Here is a 25,000-nt window from a genome sequence, read left to right on the forward strand (position 1 = left end):
TTTTCCCGTTTTCTCTTCACCCGTCTTATGATTCCATAAGGAGGTTGTGCTGTGTTGGAAGGGGTAGGGGGGGTCACGTGACCATTTTGAGAGGGTGGGGCGTGGCCTCCCTCCCTCCTCCATTCCATTTCTCGCCATTCTGTTTCATTTCTGCCGTCGCAGAGAGACAGTCGACTCCCAGGATCCAACGCGGTCGCTATTAACCCCTTCACTACGCCCACACGCTCTTCATTTTTTTATTCCTCATTCTCTCAACTAACGCACGCGATCCGCCGCAAAGGCCATCCTTATTCAGAGGAATTGAATTTCCTTTTCTTCAGTTCTTAAAACACGTGTTTCATGAGTTTTTTTAGTTTTTTAAGGACACTTCCAAGCGAAACCACGTGTCTACATCGACGGATTCAATTTCGCACTGCCCACGGGGTCTAATTTCGCCCGCGGGATACCCTAGTGTGGGAAAAAAGAGTGTTATTCTATTTATTGCTCAAACAAAACGAGGATGCGACCATTGTCGCCACATGGTTGCGTGTTTTTCCGTCTCGTTGTGGAGTTGCGTCTAGTTGTGGATTGTGGTCGCATAAACGCGGCATTCTTCGTCTATGCTCTTGTCTTGTGTCTGGATACGGGCGTGGTTGCTATGCCGACGGAGGAGTGTTGGGATGTGGTATTGTGACGCGTTTGCAATGCAATGATCGGCGATTGATCTGGTGTTCGTCATCTGTCAGCATTGTTATGCTTGTGTGTGCGGTTTTCGTGTTTCGTTTGTTTGTTGTTCCTGTGTTACGTACAGGTTTGATTGAATGATTTACGGCGCCCTCGAAGCGTGACGTCATTTGTGGGTCTCCCCCTTGGTCACGTTCGTTTTTTGCGTGTTTTTCCGTGTGCGTGTGTGTAATTGTGTTTTCGTGTGCGTGTTTTTTTTTGCGACATTTCGCCGCAAATTGTTTACCGCTCGGGAGTCGGTTGGCTTGCCCGTTTCCATGGAGATCCCTCGTCGTCTGTCTGTTGTTTGAATAAGTTTATAAGTAATGTTTTTTTTTTCGTTTTTAATTTATTTTTTTATGTTTTTTTTTGTTTTTTGAGAGATATTTTTTACGACAATTTCTTTTTGTTTAACACTTATAAAAAAATTTTTAAACCTTATTTCCCGATGATTTTTTATGGTTTTCTTTAATTAACTTTCACATATATTATTAATAAATGTTTTTTTCGTCGATTGAACTGACTCTCGTTATAATACGTGGTTATATCTTAAATACATTATTATTTCACCAATTTTTAACGGAAACGTATATATATATATATAATTGGACAGCAACAAAAAATGTTAGAACACATAAAAAGAACACTCAGACGTTATTACTTAATAATTTCGAGAGAATTTAGTTCAGTCTTCCTCAGAAGAAACATTAGTATTGCAGAGGAAGACGGAGCCGGACTTATTCCGAGGAAGACAGAGCTAAATTCCGTCGAAATTATTAAGAAATAACGTGTGAGTGTTCTTTTAGTATTTTTTAATATTGTTTGTTGATGTCCAAGTTTTTTATTCAACACTTCCGTGTTACTTCGACGAAATCATTTATATATGTGTGTGTGTGTATATATTTATAATATATTATATAGAAATATATATGTGTATATGTGTATATATATATATATATATATATATACGTGTATATATATATATATATATATATACGTATATATATACGTATATATATATACGTATATATATACGTGTATATATATATATATATATATATATATATATATATATATACACACACACGTGTATAAATTTAAAGACATCACGATAAGAGCCTTCTTTAACGCAAACTCCGGGCGTCTAAGATATCTTGAGGAGTTTGCTAGTCTGGCCATACTGGAGTGGATATCTGAATTAAGTCAAAGATGTCTCTGTTATCTCATGAACCATTGACCCCACGGCGAAGATGTGGATCTTCCAAGAAAGAACATTTAATCCTCTAGAAATTAATAAGTGGATCATTTCTTCCTATCTGCGAAATTAAAAAGAAATACAACTGGAAAATTATTCTGTTCCAACCATTAAAACAAAATTGGAAATATTTCAAAAATGGTTTCCATGGTAACGGTGGAGCGTATTGTTCGTTTGATGACGTTTGTTCCTCGGACGACCTCTTCCGTAGCCGAAACCATGGAACTAAGATGACAATGACGTGGTTAAAGAAAGAAGAGGTACGAAGATCGCAAAATTTTCCTTTCAAGTTTCTGAATCGTGAGGTCGACCACGTATCCGAGCCATTCATAACAACGTTTCACAAAAAATGTTTCAAACTATAGTATATCTCATTAAATTTATGCGGACATTGTTACCACCTCCCTCCTCTTCCAAAATATCCTCGATAAACAAATGGAAGTCTTTAAATTGAATCCAGGCAATCATTTACCGGTGATAAATGGATTTTTCCACGGGGACCAGGTTTCCGAGTCGCGTAGTTATATTCTTGTTAAATTGAAATGTTTCGGAAATCTGTTTTTTAGCGTCTTCCGCGTGGATCTTAAAAATAGTTCTTTTAGTTGCTGCTCGACCTAATAATAGTATAATGGTTGTTATTTCATGAAAAAATCGCTAATGACGCCATAATGGTTTAGTTTTGACAGTTGAACAATTAGAATTTTTTTTAGGAAGAATTATTTTTGTTATAGTTTTAATTCTCTAATTATAGTGAAATGGTATATTTCGTGGCTATATATATAGAAATATATATATTTATTTTAAATAGTATTTAAATTTTCTTTTTTTAATACAATTCTTAACGGTCATCCTAAATAAAAAAACTAATTTGATCATAAAATTATGAAAAAAAAAGCTCAACTATCGATAATCGATTTAGGAAAAGTCGAAAAATGAAATTTATTTCGATATATTATAACAATGTAAGTTTTAATTCGACTGCAAAACATCGACACGGTTTCCTTGGCAACGGATGAACAAAAAAGCTGCGAATTTCGCACAGGCAAGGAATTTTTCTATTTTAAATGTATAAATTAAGTGAGAACGTTATTAATATATGCGATAAACAAATGAATGATGGCAGTTATTGAAGTCATAATACGCAATAGACGTCTGAAAACAAATGGAGAGCTTTAGTTCAAATTCTAAAGTGTTCTATTTTTTTTCTAAACTACTAAATGAAATAGAAATCTGAATCTATGGTAAATTATCGACATAACCATTGCCTTTAAGGATATATTTGCAATTCGTCAATAAGTATCAATACGGCCGTTATACAGCGATTATACCATATACGCCCATTACACAACTTCTCCATTCACTATGGTTTGATTGGTAATTGTATTCATTTGCGCGCAATTGCGCCACACAAACGAAGCTAAACCGCATCTTCATATCTTCATTCATTCCCGAGAAAACAATTGCGAGACCTCGGAATTTGAACGGTCTTCAAAACATCGCTATTTCAACCAATTGGAGTGTTTGGGAGGTCTTTGTGATTCGTAATACAGTCTAGCCGTATTGAAAATTAAGCCTAGCCTAATTCGATTAATATTAAACCAATATTTGGAATATTTATAATCATTTGGCTATTTTACGACGGTAAATAAGCTCAAAATGGCTGGATAACATATATCAGCATTGCAATTCAGTCGATAAATTATGGACATTAGTGAGATTACGAAATAATATCTTAGTTAATTTAATGGAGAACCACCAGTAATTGTTTTATCGCAGTATATACTCTGTTTTAATTAATAGAACATTAAGTGGGCGACGATTTTAATGTTTATTTTCAAGTGGGAACATTATTACAATATAGTCGTACGTGTGGTGAAGATGTTCGCGAATCGTTCGTCAGTTGTTTTGTTCACGCGAATATCTCATTTGAACTGAAGACAAGTCTTCGGCGATTAATTTTGCACGAAGGACATATTTGAATGCGAAACTGTGTCAATTAATGCCTAACTTAGCATATTAATTGACATAATTGAACGGAGGACGTAGTTATAAGGCTGTTTTTAAATAATTGACGTAGTTTGTTTATTCGCCAAACGCTCATTGACGACGAAGGTTCCATTGTTGGAATATCCATTTGAAATTTAAAATGGCGTATTAAATTAGTGTTTTTCCGAGTATATATTGATGTTTTAATAACTATTTAGCTTGGAATAAGTACTATTTATCGTTATTAGTGATGGGATAAGACCAAAGTACCTCCCACGTGCGTAAATATTCGTATAAGTGCCTTGAAAATGGAAAATTAATCAAATCAATGAGTGTATTCCGGGATTTAAACACGGAAATAAACAAAATACAAGTTGAAGAGTTAAGTCAATGGACTGCTAACTCTCAGACGCGTTACCTTTAAATCTTTCATGTCAACCCCGTTACCCTGTCTAATGTCCACACGCGCCTATACTTCGACTTACGGGGGGTAGGTTGTAAGGCGTTACGTAACGGTCACGTAAGGCGATTACGGAGGTGCATTGTGGGTTAACAAGGGTGCATGCGGCAGGATTATAGGGTCTCTCTCTCTGTCGCGTTGTAATCCTATTTGTCCTATTAGGGCGGGCGGGGGAGGAGATATTCGTAGTCCGTTGTCATTTTAACCCGTTTCAACCCCTCCCGTCCTCACCTGCCATTTGCAATTGGGAATTGCCAGCGGCCGGCGTAATATCGCACGACTTGTGTTTCTCGAACGGGGTCAGCCGACAGCTGGTCCGCCCTCTAGCCGCACCTCACGACGCCAATGCCCGAGAAGGGCTTCTTCCCTCTTCCAGGTCACACCGCGGGAGCATCTAAAAGGGAAAAGGCGAAAGAAGAAGAATCAATGTGTGTATATATATATATATATATATATATATATATATATATATATATATACACACAAACAAACATGAAATCCCGCCAAACGGCGAATAAATACTCATACTACCTTGATCAAAAAGTTCCCGGAATAACCACCGTGTGGCGCTCCCATCGTTCCGATTTGAGTTCTGTTTTTTTTGTTAAATTGGTACATCTGTTGTTGATATTCCCTTTAAATCTTAGTGTCATAACTTGACATTTGCAAAAGTTACGTAGCCAAGAGTACATCTATCTCTGTGTGTGTTGGCGATTTTTTACAATTGCAGAAATGGATTTAAATTTGCAACAACGAACTTGTATTAAATTTTGCGTAAAAAACGGATTTAGTGGCGCACGGACGTTGGAAATGTTGGAAAAGTGTTTCGGCAACGATTCTCTAAAAAAAACGGTCGTTTACCAGTGGCACGAGCGGTTCAGAAGTGGTCGTGAGTCAATCGAAGATGATGAACGCAGTGGCAGACCATCGACATCGAAAGTCGGTGAAAAAATTGATAAAGTAAAAGAAATGTTGGTCAATAACCGCAAATTAACCATCAGAGAAATAGCGGAGGACTTGAACATTGCCTATGGATCCGCCCAAGACATTGTGGTTAATGATTTGGGTTTCCGTCGTGTAGCAGCAAAGTTGGTGCCAAAAGACCTCAATTTCATGCAAAAAAGAGACCGTGTTGACGTCGCAAAAGACATGATTTGCGAGGCTGAATCCGATCCCACATTCATCAAAAGGATCATTACTGGAGACGAGACGTGGGTTTATGAGTACGACACGCAATCCAGACATCAGGCAAGTGAATGGCGTTCACCAAATGACCCGAGACCAAAAAAAACCACGTCGTTTTCAGTCAAAAAAGAAGGCAATGCTGACGGTTTTCATGGATTACAACGGTGTAGACCAGAAATGTTGGCAGAAAACTCGTGGATTTTGCACCATGATAACGCACCGTCGCACAGTGCTATCATTATTCGTAATTTTTTGACGAAAAATGCAACAAATACCATCCAACAGCCACCGAATTCACCTGATTTGGCTCCCTGTGACTTCTTTCTGTTCAATCGAGTTAAAAAACCATTACGGGGAACGCGTTTTAGCAGCCGAGAGGAAGTAATGGAAAAATCGCAGGAAGCACTGATGGACATACCGAAAACCGAATATAAAAAATGTTTCGAGGATTGGATCAAGCGCTAGCATAAGTGTGTTGCAGTCGATGGGGATTACTTTGAAGGGGACAATATAGATTTAGATGAATAAACTTGTATTTTTAATTTTCTGAATAAATTCCGGGAATTTTTGATCAAGGTAGTATATACAGAAACAGATATAAGGAAAAGGGATAGGAACACACATAGAGGACGAACAAACACAATAGAGGTGGGGAAGGCGGAATCGAACGGATCACAAGAGTAAAAATATTTCCTTGACCGGGACTCGAACCTCGGATTTTTCCACTTGCCGGGCGGATGCTCTTAACCACTTGAGCTATCGAGGAAACGTAATTTACCCTGAGATCCGTATTATATATATATATACATACATTGATGGGTGCTGGTAGAGTTCACCCAGCACTAAGCCCTAATTATGGCGTGTGAAATTCACACATTAGCTGGATATTAATAAGTGGGGCCAGTTCCTTAATACACTGTGTCGGTTATGCTTTCCCAGGAAGATTTGGAACTATCCGAAAAATGATCACATAGCTTGAGAGGAGCTTCAGGTTAGGCCAGATTGCGCTGCCCGGGAATCGAACCCGGGACCCTTCCGGTCAATAGTCCAACACTCTACTATATATATATATATATATATATATATATATATATATATATATATATATATATATATATATATATATATACACACATACACCTGTTATTTTCGTAGGTTCGCAGTGGGTGAGGGAGGGGTTTGATAGCTGGGTGTTTTATATTAAATGCATATTTGGTGGTCACGCGATGTGTGTGGAATGGTGGATCGCTCTGCGTCGGATGAATCCCGAGTTTTTTTGGGCGTGTGTATCATTTGTGTGTTGTGTTTGTAATGGGGCTTCGTTGGGAGTGGTGGGATTTGGATTGGATTGGGGTGTGGTGTCACCCCCACCTTTCCTTCCTCCTCCTTATATAAGGGACCCTCCCCCCCCACCCCAATCTCTGTCTCTCTCTCTCGCCCCAGTCAATCTCCCTCCTCTTCGTCCAAAGCGTCGCTCATTCTCCGTCAAGCGCGGTCGGGGTCATCGATTATGAATTACCTACTCCCTTCCTCTCCTCTGAAGGGGCGCCTCTCTCTCTCTATTTCGGGTGGCTATTGGCGCCAGGGGCGTGGAGATTGATCAGGAGGGAATTCGAGTGGGCAGGAGGTCACTAACTCAAAGCACTCTTTATGTATATCATTTGCGAGACTACCTGACTCTCCTTCAACTATCAACTCGGTACCGAAAGATAGTCATTCGTATCTCTTTCTTACCATAATGCCTCTCTTCAAACTTCATTTCCTCTACCTTTTTATAGATATATATAAAATATATAAAAATGTATATATATTTATATGTATGTGTGTGTGTGTGTGTATATATATATATATATATATATATATATATATATATATATATATATATATATATATATATATAAACGCCGATATAGATTTTGAAACCATAGAAACACATAGAAGAGACACTCACGTATGTTGTTTTGGCGTGTCGACGACACGGCCGTCATCATCGGAAACATCATGACATCATTTGCATTCGATGACAACGGCCGTGCCGTCGAAACGTCTAAATAACTTGTGTGTCCTTTCTTTGTGTTTCTATGGTTTCAAAATCTAAATCTGTGTTTTTATGTATTTTTGCGTCGGGGAAGAGCGTTCCATTACACACACACACACACACACACACACACACATATATATATATATTTTTTTTTTTCAGAAATGTGATTATTAACTGGGTACCAGTACCAGAATGTCTTCTAGTGAATTAAGGAACTGGCCCCCTTAATTAATTCCCTGCTTATATGCCGTATATATAACGCCGTAGTTGGGGCTTATATTACTTGGTGAACTCTACCATCACCCTTACGAAACCGATATATATATATATATATATATATATATATATATATATATATATATACATATATATATATATATATATATATATATATATATATATATATATATACACATATATATATATATATATATATATCGATATATATATATATATATATATATATATATATATATATATATATATATATATATATATATATATACATATATATATATGTGCGTGTGTGTGTATATTGGGAGCCAGAAATACATTTGCAGTCGATGTACGGATCATCCTTCTAAATAACATTAAATCAAATTTAAAAAATTAATTTGGTGAATTCGGAACGAACATGGCGAAAATAAATGGTATATTTACCTCAGTTAAAATGCGTTCTCAAATACAATGAGGAAGTCAAAAGAGAAACGTCGTGAATAATTTGTGTTTCCAGAAGACAACCTGAAAATCCCGACCACGAAACACCTTAAAAAAAACAATGAATGAGTTTGAAGTCGTGTTCAAAAGTTAAAGTCTCGTAATTTACTTACAACTGACCCAATGGTGGTAGAATATTTTAAACTCATTCCACCCCTTGTACGTTATATTTCCTTTGAGTTGCAAGTTTTATATTGTGTAAAAAACTTATTTCCCTGACAGTTACGGGCATTTTATTTCAGACATGTCAGTTCTCTGCGGAAAAATATATGTTTAAGTATTTACGCCATTTTATATAATTACGGAATTCGTTGCTCTATTGTTTTAAATAAACAGTTGTGTAGATGCCCCGCACAGATGTCACTGTTGTGTTCAATCCGTATTTAAAACAATGGAAGGTTCTAATGTTGGTGGGAGTCTTGACGACGGGTGAAATCAACATGATGGCTCCCGGGCGCAACACTTAAAAGGGAACAATGTTTATCGTTAAGAGTTCATCGCCCGTGTGAATAAGAATGGAATTATTCGCACCTTTTGAATAGGATCATTGTCTTATCTTTTCTAAGGAGATGAGAATTAATTCCTCTTAATTGAGTCCATAATTAGATTATTTTCCGTTTTAGGGTGAAGAGTTCGCGTTCTGAATGACAATGTCGCATGTCTGATGACATTGTTAATGTCGTGAGAATCCGACCAATTAGGGCACAGCGTACGGTTGATTCCTCCGTAGCGGTTAACGACCTTTTGTGAAAAAAATTCAAATTTGAAATGTCTTGGGAGGGAAAAGGTTTTGGTTCGGTTACTTTCTTATCTTTTTAATATAAATATTTTTTTCGACTTTTTTTTCGCCCTTAATCGTTGGAAAGTCATCCCACAGTCGAGTTTCTTGTTTCGCCCATCGCTTTTCTTTTATTTTTTCAATGGGAGTCGTTCTTATGATTCGTTCGTGAGATAGGTTCGCTTTTATGAACGGTTCGGGGGTATATGCGTAGAATCTTGTATGTTACTTGCTTGTGGGATATGTAGATTTTTTTAGCGATCAGATCACGTGTATTACTTAAAAAATCATCGTTTAGAGACGTTTTTTGTGTCCATACAGTTTTTAAAGCAATTTAAATCTAAATAGCGTTAAGTCCAGAGGAAATATTACTGATAATATCGCCTCTTTACTCGTAAGTAAATGTGTGGAATATCTTTCCAAAAAAACTATCTAAATTTTCATAAATTTGTGTCTCTAAATGTTCTCCCGGCTTATCGTTCAATCAATTTAACAATTATCGTATTTTTATTCGAAAAAATTAAAATAAGGTAATTCAAATTAAATTTTTAAACAACCCAGTTCTAAATAAACGGCAATATTTATCGAAAAATTTTGAAATAATTTATTCTTTTTAGAAATAGACGTACGAGACGCCATCTTGTCCTCAAGTTTCCTCAACGAGATTTGCGTAACTTTCTTTTAATGTTATATGTTTACATATTTATATGCGAACATTAAACATGCTTACATGTTTGCATATTTATCTGTTTATATTTTAAAATATTTAAGCGTTTACATGTTTACATGCTTACATGTTTACATGCTTGCATATTTACATGTTTATATGTTTACATATTTACGCGTTTACATATTTACATGCTTACATGGTTACATGCTTGCATATTTACATGTTTATATGTTTACATGTTTACACGTTTACATATTTAAATGCTTACATTAAACATGCTTACATGTTTACATACCTATCTGTTTATATGTTTACATATTTACGCGTTTACAATTTTACATGCTTACATGTTTCCATGCTTGCATATTTACATATTTATATACATACATATTTACACGTTTACGTATCTACATGCTTACATTTAACATGCTTTCATGTTTACATACCTATCTGTTTATATGTTTACATATTTACGGGTTTACATATTTATATATATATATGCAGACATATTTACATGTTTACATATTTTCATGCTTGCATAATTACATGTTTATGTACGAGGGTCATCCGGAAAGTAGTACCCGTTCGTGAAATAAAGACACAAAAGTAAATATTAACAAACATAAAAAATTTTATTTGAAAGAGGATACTTTAAACTACTTCTCAACATAATCTCCAAGCAAATTAAGGCATTTGTCATAACGTGTGACAAGTTTCTGTATTCCTGCTGCATAGTCCTTCGCCGCCAGCTCATTGAGATACGCGAGGGACCCATCTTGCACAAATTTTTGCATAATGCAGATGGTGTTTAACAATTTCATGAACAATTGTTCGAGAAACATTGGGAAAATGCTCACAGATGTCATCAATTGTGACGCGCCGATCGTTCCTCACGAATTCGTCAACTGAGCTCACCAGTTGGTCTGTAATGACAGACGGTCTCTCCGAACGCTCATCGTCGTGTGTGTTCCCCCTCCCCATGTTGAAGTTGCGACACCACCGCCGAACAGACGACTCGTCCATTACATTGTCTCCATACACCTCCTTTAATTGGCGATGAATATCACATGGGCGAACGTTTCTTGCATTGAGGAATTTAATCACTGCCCTCACTTCACAACTGGCGGCGTTCTCAATTTTTTTAAACATTGTAAACAATCACAGAAACAACACAGGCAATGCTAGCGTCACGCAACTTGGCTCAGAGAAGGCAGACAAGCCACTGAAGCTATCTGACCTCGTCCAGCGGCTACTCGCGTCGTCAGCACTTCATGCGGCACGAACGGGTACTACTTTCCGGATGACCCTCGTATGTACATATTTACGCGTTTACATATTTACATGTTTATATTAAACATGCTTACAAGTTTACGTATTTTTTTGTGTGCATGCTTATATGTTCACCCAATTATATCTTTGCATATTTATATGTTCACATGTTTCCGTATTTACGTGTTTACATGTTACATTAACATGTTACATTTGCACGTTTACATGTTTACATATGTAAATGTTTAGATGTTTACGCGTGAATGTGTTTACATATGATATGGCAATCAGTTTTTTGAACGCTAAAAAATTAGATTAAAGTTCACGGAAGATTGAAATAAAACGTTGTTGATAAGTGTACTCAGTTCAAACACAAGAACGCCCTGTCCATTTGAAATCAACAAAAACGTTTATAATTATATTTATACAAAAAATAGCTTTGTTATAAAAATAGACTTAACTTATATTAATGTAGAATAGGTTTTGTTATTGGATAAAACGGTTTTAACGTAAAATATTAAACATTTGTCGAATATTCTCCGGTCGATCTGGAAGAAAATGGCGTCCTTGACAACCGGTAAACAAGTTTCGGAAATTGTATATTTTTCGGACTTCCTTTGTTTGATAGAGGCGGTATTAAACTGTTTATTATTTATATATTGCCGTGGAAACGTGAATGTTCGGGATTTTTGAGTTTTACATTGATTTTAAAACTCCGGACCAAAAGACCGTATTTGGAAGAAAAAGGTGTTTTGGACTGAATTCGTAAGAGTTAAGCTGGACGGATTGTTAAAGTAAGACGTCATTTCGATTGGAGGAAAGGTTTCACATAGTTTTATTTGGACTTGGAGGTGGAACGAACCCGGCTTCTTCGTAGAAGGAGCGAATTGTCGGTGATTGGGTATGGAAATATCACTTCGTCAGAGGCAAGTCCTGCTTTCGATTTTCATGCGTCTCGTCTGGAGGCTGGGTAGTTAATTTTTTTTCTGGTTTTTTTTTAACCGTTTTGATCGCCAAAGATATCTCATTCTAGAACTGGATCTCCGCCATTGGCCATCTCAGGAGAAAGTGAGCGGGGGGAACCGCTTTCTTGTCTTCTGGAGGTTCTGTGTCCTTACACAGAGGCAGGACCTCTCTTTTATATATATATATATATATATATATATATATATATATATATATATATATATATATATATATATATTCTTCTCCTCAGTTGGTATTTGTCCACTAGTGCTAACTTTTGAAAAACACAGTAATTATCAACCCAATTAAGGTCATTTTTGGTATGGTTGATGGTAGATTTCACCCAGTGCTATTAAGCCTTATACGGCGAGTGAAATTCACATATTATGTACAGGGTATTAATTAAGGGGGGCGAGTTCCTTAATACACTTTTGTGCCGGTTATGGTTTCTCAGGAAGATCTGCTACTATCCGAAAAATGACCTAGTTTGGGTGGAGTTGCAGTTGCCACCAGAGTGCCTTGCCCGGGAATCGAAACCGGGAACCTCCGGTCAGCAGTCCAATGCTCTACCCACTGGACTACCGCGACCCACATATATATATATATAAGTGTGGGTCCAAATATATATATATATATATATATATATATATATATATATATATATATATATGGTATGGGCGATGGTGTAGTTCACCCAGTACTAAGCCCTATACGGCGTGAGAAAATTCACACATCAGGGTATTAAGGGGGGCCAGTTCCTTAGTACACTGTGGTGGTTATGGTTTCCCAGGAAGATCTGGTACCCGAAAAATCACAAAGCTTTGGTGGAGCTGCAGGTGTTCAGAGTGCCCTGCCTGGTAATCGAACCCGGGACCCTCCGGTCAACAGTCCAACGCTCTACCAACTGGATTATCGCGACCTATATATATATATATATATATATATATATATATATATATATATATATATATATATATATATTCATATACATATATACACTCACACGCTCCATGGAAATGTTTTCCCGTGCATTGTTTCCTCGTCTGTTGGAGTGCTTCTATCTTCTCTGAATGTAGAGTGAGCAGTTGTTTTTTTAATTGCGACTGCTCCCTTAGAAATTGCGCTATTCTTCGTGTTAATGTCTTACGTTGTACTTCTTCTTCCGTCCCTTTTACTTCCAGAGATAAGTCATTAATAGGAATCCATATTGCTCTCATTGTTTTTGTGCCTTTAGCGAGACTTTGATGTACTCTATTCCGCTTCTCTCTCTCTCTCACCAACATATACTTGGGTCTCAGTCTCTGTCTTGTCTGTGTTCACATTCTATCTTTGTAGAACTTGTTCCAGTACGTTTGGTGACCGTACACACGCACGAACACACTCATAGGCACGCACACACTTGCATACGTCTCTTCTCTTAATCATTAATTTCATTTTGTTTACAAGGAAGTCGCTCAAACCGTTCGAATGCTGTGTTTTTATGGAGTTCCCGTCGACTTCCAAGGTCTCCCATCTCGCTATCTCATGGCGAACAAATGAAGTATGCAGAGGGCGGAGCGAACTCTTCAAATTCGATACGAAAATATATAAATAGCTGCTCTTTTGCCATTTATTCGCGGGGGTTCGCGAAACCGCCGCTATAGTGTTTCGCTAGGATGAATCGAATCGTAAGTCAAATGGCGTCATTGCTTCGTTGCCACAGCAACCGCTTATCGTTATTCTTACCGCGTTATTCAAATGTGAGCGGATTGCGTCGATTGCAATGGAGTAATAACTAATTACTGCGAATGTGGAAAGGAGGAGGAAAACAAACGAAGGAGGAAAAGCGTGTTCATGGTGTAATCATCATAAACACGTGAGCTCCTAACGACTTCCTCCCTTCCCTACCATCTGGCGGGGAGATAAGGAAACAATGGGCGATAAGAATCGAACGTAAATCTTATGTATGATTGAGGAAGACGCAATTGCAGGCGGGGAATTGCTAATTGCCCAATGATGATAAGTGAGTAGGCGGTAAGTAAGTGGGGGAGTATGACCCCTAAGGTAAAGGAAACGATCGTACGTGACTCAAACTCGTTATATCTCGAGATCTATTTATAACAGTAGAGAGAGAATGATTTACAAGTGATTAATATCCCGTCAGAATACGTTGCCAAGCAAATATACGCATGTGTATATATATATATATATATATATATATATATATATATATATATATATATATATATATATATATATATATAATTAAATTTATAACATATATTATACAAAAAATATATATATAATACGTTTGCGTCAATTGTTTATTACGTAGGTGTTATATATATATATATATATATATATATATATATATATATATATATATATATATATATATATATATATATATATATATATATATACAGGGTTCGTCCAGAAAATAAGTGTACTAAGCTCAGGAAAAAAAATTTATTACACATATACATATCTTAAGCTAATATTCCTCAAAATAGGACCCTTGTGAGTCGATACACTTGTTCCCGCGGCGTTCCCATTCCTGGAACGCTCCCGCGAAGGCATCATCGGGAACCTCTCGAAGACACGTCGTCACGACCTCTTCTCTGCCCTCCACGAACATCTTGTGCCACCGAAAGATCATGTTTCTGGACATGGCTGACTCCCCGTAAGCCTGGTTAATCATACCGACAGTTTCGGTAGACGATTTCCCAAGCTTTATCGCAAATTTGATGGAATAACGCTGGAATAATCCAAAACCTTCGGCATCGCGTTCCGTGACGTGGGTCGAGCGTGGAGGTTCGCGTTAACAGAGCTCCTCACTACACCACAGCTCAGAGCCGACTACCTTTTTCAGCGTCGCTTGCCAACATACCCCCCTCTAATCGCAGCCCGTCAGAGCGGTGCTGGGCGCGCCTGGAGCGGCGCGCCCAGCCCAGGAGTCGGTACACTTATTTTCCGGATGAACCCTGTGTGTATGTATATATATATGTAAACACCTACGTAATAAACAATTGACGCAAACGTATTACATATATATATATATATATATATATATATATATATATATATATATATATATATATATATATATTTATTTATTTATTTATATATATATATATATATACACACACACGCACACATTGACTCACGGAATAAAAGTCGTAATTTTACGATATTTATCGATACTCAACAATTAATTTAAATCAGGTTTGAATTTCTAAATAATAAATCAGTAACCTGACGTACATATCCACGTACCTTTTCATTTTCTTATATCATTAGCTTTTCCAAGGTCCTGTCGCCAAAATGTCTACACCTTGACCACTGTGCCGTTACAGTTTCCAAATTATCACTTTTCGTATCGTCTACTACGTATCGTATCGTAATTAAATTAAAAAATCGCAGCTCACGTGATATTAATAATAAGTATTTTTTTCTTTTGTTATTCTAAGAATAAGAAATGTGTATGAATTATTCGAAAGATAAATGTCTTATCTCTGTCTCAACATGTTTTTCCGACGAAGTGTTAAAAAAAAGCATTTTTTGCTATTAAAACCTCCTACATTTTATCTTCGTCCAGCAATCCGCGCGACAAATCACTCCGACTTATCACTTTCTCATATCTCTTATCAATTCTGATAGGTTGCGCATTTTTCTTTATCGAGTTTCAATTTTTTCACCCCGCGTTGACAGTTGACAATCGCGTTCCGAAATCTTTTTTTCCTTTGAGTATTAACCTATGTGCATCGGTTTAATATTATCTCTGTCTCACGTAAAAGGAATAAATATCGGAGATAGATTAGATTATTTATTCCTTCTTCTTCGCCGTTGCAGTCTTTGGTCACGTTGCATTCCGGTTTTGACCTCAATTGAGAACGGTTCGACTCTATTTTCCGAATCACTATACAACCCTATTACCAGCTGAACGGAATTCTATTTGAAAGTGAAACGTGAACAATTTGTGAGGATTTCCAACACTTTGGAAATATCCCATTTTGATTTTGGTCCAGCGAAGTGATTCTGCGAAGAAATTCCCATTCGTGTCGTCGTGATATAGGTCGTGCGCCCAAACAATTGAGTGCCTCCTTGGCAACGGTATCCTGAGAGACGGAAAACTCGTGAAAAGTTGTGTTTGGAATTAAGTGCTTCTTTAAATCGATTCGTCCGTCGAATAGGCCATCCTTCCCTTGTGATCCTTGGTTGCTTTTCTGGGAAATCATAATATTTATCCACCTTAGATTCAATTGAACGAGATAGGCTCTTTGGCGTTATATTTTGTGTTTTTTACGGCTTTAAAAAACTGAATAATTCGTCTCACAATTGGAATTCAACGTGTTTTTGAGATGGCGTCCATATACATATTGGCAACCTTGCAAAGTCTTAAAATAGGATTCAGATCTAACCTCCCGTAAACTCTTTAACTATTTTCACGTTACCATGGTGCGTATCCAGGGAAACTGTAACAATTGACGCGCGTAAAGGTTAAAAAAAGGGATTTAAAATCAGTATTTTTTGAACTCGATATTTTGATACACACACGAAGCTGATTTTTTTGGTCAAGTGTCTTGTTATAACTTGTATATGAAGTCGTGAGCCGTGTATTGTTGAGTTAACTGTTGGGAAACATCTGATCGTAGCTCCCATTGTTGCTTAATTCCGTCAAGTTGCGACACTTTTTTTTATCTCCGCCGAAGTGATGTTTTTTTCATATTAAAAAATCCGCGGGCCTGTTCACCTCTTCCTTCATATTAGTACATTTAGAAATAATATCCATCGACTCAATTTTGAGCAATATTTACCGCCACATTTGGGCGAAAGTAACAATCAATTCAAACGGCGGAAACGACGGAGATAAATCAAAGATTCGACAACGCCATTTTGAAATTCTTGTTGTTTACCAGTCGCCGTAGCAACCATCATCGCAGCAACAATAGACTGGTTCAATCCCGAAAAACAAATGGACGATCGTCTCCATGACGATCCGTAACGTCTTCTCTCACGCGATTAGGACGATGCCAAATTTCCGTCACTTAAGTTACGTCGACGGTGTTGCCAGATCTCTTTCCCCTGTCACAATGCACGTGCTATAGTTAGGAGTGTAGCGACGTTGCCGGTTCGCGCGGTGATATTTTGAGGGCATCATCCGGACGGTGTTGCCGGATCAGCACGCCGTTCTTACGCGGTCCAAGCGTCCGGGATGTCTTCGTCGGTATTTCCGCGCGTCACCTCCGGTCAGGAGGCGGCGCTGGACGAGGAGTTCCAGCTGGAGGGCGACGGTTATGAGGAAGATGAGGAAGACGGTTTGTTCGAAGAGGATGACGTATTAGTGTTCGGATGGGACGAATTGGGTGACCAGAAGGTCTTAGGTCAGCCCTCTGGCAACCTTTCAGCCGACGCGCATCTTTCAGCGCATCGCAGGAAAGAGTTCTCCCTGTTAATTCGCGACCGGCGCGCCAGGAGACAATCCCCGGGCGATTTGCACAACAGGGACGTTGCGAGATCCGGCAACGCCGCACACCACCACAGACGTCACAGGAGGCACGTGGCTTCTTCCTCGGGCGGCGGTGACGTCACCCGCGAGCATGAGATACCGTCACCGCGCATGCGCAGTCGCAGTGATGACGCGTACCAGGAGGCCATGGCCGATTCCGACAGTGTTGCCAAGTGTGAGCGCGTCAGGAAGTTGAGTGAGCTGTATTTGACCTGCGAGTCAGATTCCGCAGTCCGGGACATTCTCCAGGAGGAAGAGAGGGGACCCGTTGCCATGGAAACCGGAGCCAGCGACTCAGAGGAATATAACTTTGCCACTAATATATGCGGTGCGCGGGACTGCTGTGTTGCCAAGTCGTGCCCGGACGATCGTGGTTTACCGTCGTGCGACGTTGCCACGTCTTCTGGTGTGTGTGACGAATGCGACGTTGCCAGGTGTGTGGAGGGGATGAGTAGGAGGAGAAGCGAGGTTTACGAGACTGCGGACAGCTCCATGGAGACGGAATGTTGGGAGGAACGGTTGCCGTGCGGTTGCCAAATTTCCCCTTCGGAGTTGAAGCACTGCCTTCGTGACTTGGACGCGCGCTTCGACTTGGCAATGTCGTACGAGTGGAACATTCCAATTCTGAGGGTCTGGTTTCACGAGAGTGAGTATGGTGTCCCCAAGTGCGTGACGTCATTTGTGGTAAAGGTATGTCGGGAAGCTGGGAGGGAATCCGAAGTGGAATGCGAAGGAGTTGTAGGGTCGGTTGTGATGTCATATGTGGGAAACGTGTCGAAGTCCGATTTTAAGGTGGTATTTATTGATTGGTGATTAAAAACTATGGCAGTAATACGTTTGCGTCAATAGTTTATTACGTTGGTATATATATATATATATATATATATATATATATATATAATATATATATATATATATATATTCTTGAATCTCATGCATACGAAGTAGGACTGAAGATATTAACGGAAACTATGGGGAATACATTTGTGTGTATATATATAAATGTATATATATATATTTGTTTATATATATAAATGTTTTTCTATATATACACTTGACACATTTATTAACACAATTTTTTAAATGACTCTTCCCTATGTGCAAATAAACTATTGTAAACCTTAATATATATATATATATATATATATATATATATATATATATATATATATATATGTATATATATATATATATATATATATATATATATATATATATATATATATATATACCTAGGTACTCTTTATAGATGTATCAGTACCAGGTTTGTTTTTATTATCTGACTTTCCTGTGGCAGCAACTCAATTGAAAAATTGAAATATCATCGAATTTTAATTTAATATCGATATTTTGAGAGTTTTAATCGTCCTTATAATTTTTTCGTTTCAATATCGATAAGCATTAAGGTCGCTTCCTCCGTAAATATCGCCTGGCGTATTAAAAATAATGAATTTGATCATTGAAATCAAACAATGATTTTGAAAGACGACTCACATCGTTGCTAGGGACGCGTTTGTGGAGTTTGTGAATTTTGATACCTTTTTTAAATATCTATTGTCCAAGGTGTAATTTTCAGAATACATATTATCGGTGACGGTTAGGTCCTTGATAATGCAGTTTTTCCCTTAATGTACTGTAAAATGTAACAGTATTTATGATGAGAATACTATTGAGGGCCCAATACCGATTGCGCCGGCCATTTTTCATTTGTTTCCAACCCGCCATTTTGTCTTTATGTTTTAGATGACACAATGGCGGATTTGGTTGTGACCTTGGAATGTAAAAACTCGTCTCCGGTGGCAACGTGATGCGCTTTTGTTGTCGCCAACGAAATAATAAATAATGTTTGAAGTGCTGATTTCTCAAATGTCATCTTTAGAATATTCGTAGAATTTTTATTTATAAATATATTCTTATCCTCATTCGTAGGACATGTTTGGTATTAAACCAAACTGTAATTAAATCAAACCTTATTAGCGAGTAATTAGCCTCAGTAATGATATTATTATCGCTTTAAAACGAATTCGCATCCCCATCAGTATGTTTGGTATACTCTTGCATATATTTGGCGTATTTTTCAATGTTTTTCGTTTATACTTAAGGAATTCAATTGTTACTCTCAGTATTGACGCTGTTGCTATGGTTGTCATTTACCAAAATTTTAACGTCTCAAACAAACTCACGCGAAATTGTTTAAAAAATCTAATTGTGTTTATCATTCGTCGATATAGGTATTCAGCGCGTTAGTTATAATAAGAAACTATAATCTAATAAAATGTCCTCCTTGTTTGCGCTTTTCGGCGTCGTCATCGTTGCCAAGGAAACCGTTTTTTTGATTATTTATTTTGAGTAAATATCTACTCTAAACGGTTCCGGAAAGTTATTCAATTGTTCCACTTAATCGCGTTATGTTTTGTTTAGTTATAACTAATAGATAGCATACATTTGTTTGAAATGTTTTTTTTTTAAATTGTTGTAGCAATTAAAAAACGGATGTTAGGACTATGAAAACAGTTGAATGTTGAATTTCGTCCTGCATATTTGCGCCATTCGACGTCGTCATCGTTGCCAAGGAAACCGTTTGTTTATTAGATATAGAAGAAATTATAACTCCAAATTTAAATGTTCTGTAAATTGTTTTTAGCAATTAAAAAACAGTTGTATAGACTAGGAAAACGTTAGAAGTTTGAATTTCGGCGTGGCCAAACAATGATCTGTTGCCATATAGGTTTGATGGCTTGTTTTTTGATTTGTTGTACATGTTGCTATGGATACGGTTAGACTAGGGTAGCCTCTGTAAATTTGTCGAAATGTATATAGACCATTGTTACTGTCTCCCCGCCCCCTAAAACAAGCAATACAATGTGTTTGCCTTTGTTCATTTCTGTTTATCTCTGTTGCTATAATAAAGTATTGTTGTCAGATATATACATATATAAATATATGAGATTCGTAAGATTTTTTGGGAAAAAAACAAAAAAAACCGCTGGGGCAGTGTTGCCAACTCTCTCCTTCTCTCTCTCCTATTCGCAGGTATGACAGCCAGGCGGCGATGTGATTTGTGGGTAGAGAGAGAGGGCTTTAAGGCGCGGAGGTTGGCAACGCCGGAGGGCAGCCGGTATGAAGGGTACCGTACGTAGCAACAGCCAAACGCGTAAACAGGGCAACCAGGAAGTGTCAAAGGTCAAGGGTAGGGAGAACACGACCAGTTGTAGTGACGATAGAACGAACAAATCGCCCCAGAGATTTGGCAACACTGTCCCGCCGACGAAACCGCGACAGGTGCCGGAAGGTTCGCACCGTTCGGGTGGCAAGACTGTTAGACCCCCGGTGACATCATCCCCTCCGCGGAGGTCCCCCAAGGTTGGCCGCACTGCAAGTCCCGAGCGACAGAAAGCGATCGCTAATGTTGATGCGGACCCTAGGGTTGGCAGCCCTGCCAGGGCACAAACGCCGAAGTTAGAGAGGCATTTCAGTTTCGAGGAGGAGGAGGAGGGAGTCATGGTAACGTCGACGCCGTCCAGGCGACCGGCAGGGGTGCCAACCGGCAAAGAGAAGCCGGTAAAACCGGTGAGGAAAAATCTCCCCAAGGTTGGCACCCCTCCGGCCCTGAAAAGGCGTTTGAACGCCCCCCCTAGTGACGGATTCAACGCGATATTCACTCCAGCAGGCCCTGGAGGCTCGCCTGGAGCCTTGAGAAGGTCACAGGGCGCGGTATCGCCAAACCAGAGAGTTGAAACTGGCAACGGCGCATTTGGAAAGCGTGCGACCGTTGCTAGGGACCCTGGTGACGTAACGCGTGACGTCGCTAAGCTCGGTGGTGACGTAGGTCTTCTTCCCAGCAGTGCTTACCCCGGAAACCGTGGCGGCGCTGTCGTCCCTCAAGATGGCGTCGCCGCGTCGTCCGAGTTCATAGTCTGTGATAGCATTTCTTTACCCGAGGCAAACGAGAGTGGTTCCAGTGCGGCGAGTCCGGATTCCGTGAAGAGCCAATTGCTATTCTTCCTCTCTGAAGAAGAAGAGGAAAGCATCTCACGGGCGAAATTAGGCACAATAGACTCCACTGTAGCCGAAGCTGTCGCTGAACCGAATCAGGAACCGGTTCCAAACAGTCACAACCTCAACTCGCAGCTCCCGAACGTTTATGAAGTTAAACGATCAAGAACGAACGGACACGAAATCAGTCGAAGTCACCCGAAGATCCCCGATGATGTCCGATTACACTCGGAAGTCCCCGAAGTTGAACGAACACACCCAAACTCTTCCGAAGTTGGCCGGGAACGCCCGAATGTTCCTGAGGTTGACCGGAAACAACAGAACAACCTCGTGGACTACAGAAACGATGATGAAAACTCGGAAATATCCCGTTTGATATCTCAAGACTCGGGTGTGTCCTTCTCCCAGTCTATAGACGCCAATTCCAGCCGGAGCATGCACCTGGAAGCAAACGGCGAGCTCAGCTGTTTGTCCAGGGCGCGGGTTGAAGAGATACAGTGTTGCCAGATCCCTCGAGAGAGGTTTTACGGGGAATTCGGAGATGTCTCGGACGACATCGGCCTCGATCGTTTGGCAACCCTGCACGGGGCCCGCGGAAGGTCTCCCGTTTGGAGAGAAGGGACCATAGGGTACGAGGACCCCGAATCCTATGTTCTTAACAACGGGGGACACTTCAAACTAGTGGGGGAGTTCGGTGACGTCACTGATGACCTCGGAGCAGCTCGCTTTCCCTCCAGAAGTAGGGACTCGTCGCTGGGGTCGACCGGAGGTTTTTCTTACGGTGTCTACGAGGCACCCGGTGGCGAGGGGGCAGTCCAGAGGCGAGCACGGAACGCCCCTGACCTTCCAGCCGCTCCAGTGCTGGATTTTCCAGGCCTGAGCGCCGATTCCGGTCTGGATGAAGTGGATGAGGACATGTATGAATACGATGAAGACTTTGCCGTGGAGGATGCTGGAACCAACATGGATGAGGAGCTTATCCTGGAAGGTAAACACATCCCTGGAAACGCTGGAGGGTCGTTAGAAACCAAGGTCAAGGCCTGGAATCACTTGAAAACAGCATCGGAAGGAAATGATTCTGGAACAGGCTCTTTTAAATGGTAATAGTGTTGGTTTCGCTTTGAAATGGTGCCCATATTACTCCCAGTGACCTTTACGCGCATACTCTGCCCTCATGTTCCCATTTTACAAATATTTTCCAGGTCCGGGAGAGTTTTGCGATGGGTCGGTCATTTTGGATCTCAATTTTTTCCATTTTTCCATGAATTAATATCAAAAACGCGTATACCCTAGTCAATGCGGATTTTTTGTTCCAAAGAAATGGTAAAATATTTAATAAATTTTGATTTCATATGTATATCTTATCCCATTTGAAATGATAACTAGGCGTTTGCGTTTAGTCCTGTTAGAAAAAAAACGAAAAATATCATGTATTATAATAAATAGAATCCATGTTTTCCTCAACGTTTCTCTCCCTTCCATTTGGACAATTTGGACATATACGAACTTTTTCGAAAGTGCAATTTGCAAGCTATTAGGGAAACTTATTCCCGTTTCAAACAAACTCGTATTTGTGGAGTAATCGACGTCCAAACATTCGAAGCGAAGGACGACGCCATTGGTAAGTTCGGTGGTTGTCATGGCAACGACGACGGTGGGAAAGTTTCGGTTTGTGTTTATTCGTTGAGAACGCTATAGATTAAAATGGCAGATGACGTGATCCTCTGGATTTTTAAATGTCTTTTAAACTACAGAAAAATAATTTTTGATTATTGATAACATATTGACATTCGTTGACATATTGTGCAATTTATGGACGACAGTTCAAAGTATTGAAAAAGCTTAACCTATTTTTCCTTTTTGCATCGCCACCACACCAGGATTGTTCTTAAAAGAACGTTTCCAAGACAACGCCTCGAAGTTTACTAGACCACTCACTCCATGGCACCTACTAAAATGGTGTCGTTTCCCCCACCTAACGACACCTACTCTCATTCCGCTAATTCACCTGCGCGCTCTTCAGTGATGTTTTAAAACTATGGAGTCGGTACTGCCATACCGGAAGTTGTATAAACGAAATGGCGTTAGCGTATAGACAAACATAAACACAAGAAAACAAATGAAACATGCACGTATATTCCGAAGATTTGATTCAAAATGGCCAAAAGCGAATGACTAATGAAAAGCGTGTCTTTGCAAACCATATATTGTAATATATATATGTATATATATATATATATATATATATATATATATATATATATATATCCAATGTTGGCAGGTGGTGTCGGGTTCATTATAATTATTAAACGATAATTGGGATGATATCTTATTCTTGAGATAAGTCTGTGTTCAAGATGGGTCCACCACGACCTGTCTCACAGACAGAAAACACAAAAACATAACACTCCTTATGCAATCTTGCGATGCCTTTTGAGATTTTTATTCTGGTTTCCTTCCTCAACTCAAAGAGACGAAAGTCCAAGGGTAGAAATCATTACACCTCGGACGATGATAAGGTGAAGGCAAAAATTCGATCGATAGCACGCTATTTAAACTCGCCATGTTTGACATACTATAGCACACAACACTAAAACACGTCTCTATACTTTATCCGCTTCTCAAAATACTACACTGGATGAATTACGTAACGTAACATGCGTGTTGAGGTGGAGGGAATGTTGCTTCCACATGCCACCAGACCAGGAGTACTTTCGAAGGTATATTTTGTGTGGTCTACATGCATTGTGTGCATTAATTGTCAGCCATACGCTCGTATTTCGTAATTTCATTCAGTACTACTCTCTCTTCTGAAGAAGATGGAGCGGAGAGGGAGATGTAAAAAGTATATACATTATTTCTGTATATTATATATATACGCCTATATATGTATATATATATATATGTATATATATATATGTGTGTATATATGTGTATGTATATATATATATATATATATATATATATATATATATATATATATATATATATATATATATATATATATACATTCAAACACGAAATCCCGCCAAACGGCGAATAAATACTCATATATACAGAAACAGATATAAGGGAAAGGGGATAGGAACACATATAAAGGACGAACACAATAGAGGTGGGGAAGGCGGAATCGAACGGATCACAAGAGTAAAAATATTTCCTCAACCGGGACTCGAACACCGGATCTTTCCACTTGCCGGGCGGATGCTCTTAACCACTTGAGCTATCGAGGATAGTCAATTTACCCTGAGATCCGTGGGTCTAATATGTCGCCAAGCACCCGATTCTTTCAGCCAAGAGATGGCGTCAGGGGGCTGTTTCACCCACCAAAGGAGAAATAGACAATACACAAGGAAAGGAAAGGACAGTGGGTTAGAATTCATACAACATCATACAGGAAAGGAACAGTGCGTTTCGTGGCACGCATAGCCAGAAGAAAGAGATGAGCCACATTGGCCAAATACACATTCAAACACGAAATCCCGCC

At 39.0% G+C, this 25,000-nt stretch overlaps 1 protein-coding gene across 2 annotated transcripts in view; it reads left to right on the forward strand.

Annotated features, from left to right (window-relative positions):
- The window catches only part of milt (trafficking kinesin-binding protein milt), an 88,578-nt gene that overhangs the window by 18,519 nt on the left and 45,059 nt on the right, over positions 1 to 25,000 (forward strand). For both annotated transcript variants that reach the window (XM_071589596.1, XM_071589597.1), the window contains exon 2: positions 20,551 to 22,501. In XM_071589596.1, coding sequence (XP_071445697.1) covers positions 20,638 to 22,501 — 1,864 coding nt within the window. In that variant the 5' untranslated portion in view covers positions 20,551 to 20,637. The remainder of the gene's footprint in view (positions 1 to 20,550; positions 22,502 to 25,000) is intronic.

Source organism: Hetaerina americana, unplaced genomic scaffold, assembly GCF_022747635.1.
Source record: "Hetaerina americana unplaced genomic scaffold, ioHetAmer1.1.p SCAF_39, whole genome shotgun sequence".
NCBI classification, from domain to species: domain Eukaryota; kingdom Metazoa; phylum Arthropoda; class Insecta; order Odonata; family Calopterygidae; genus Hetaerina; species Hetaerina americana.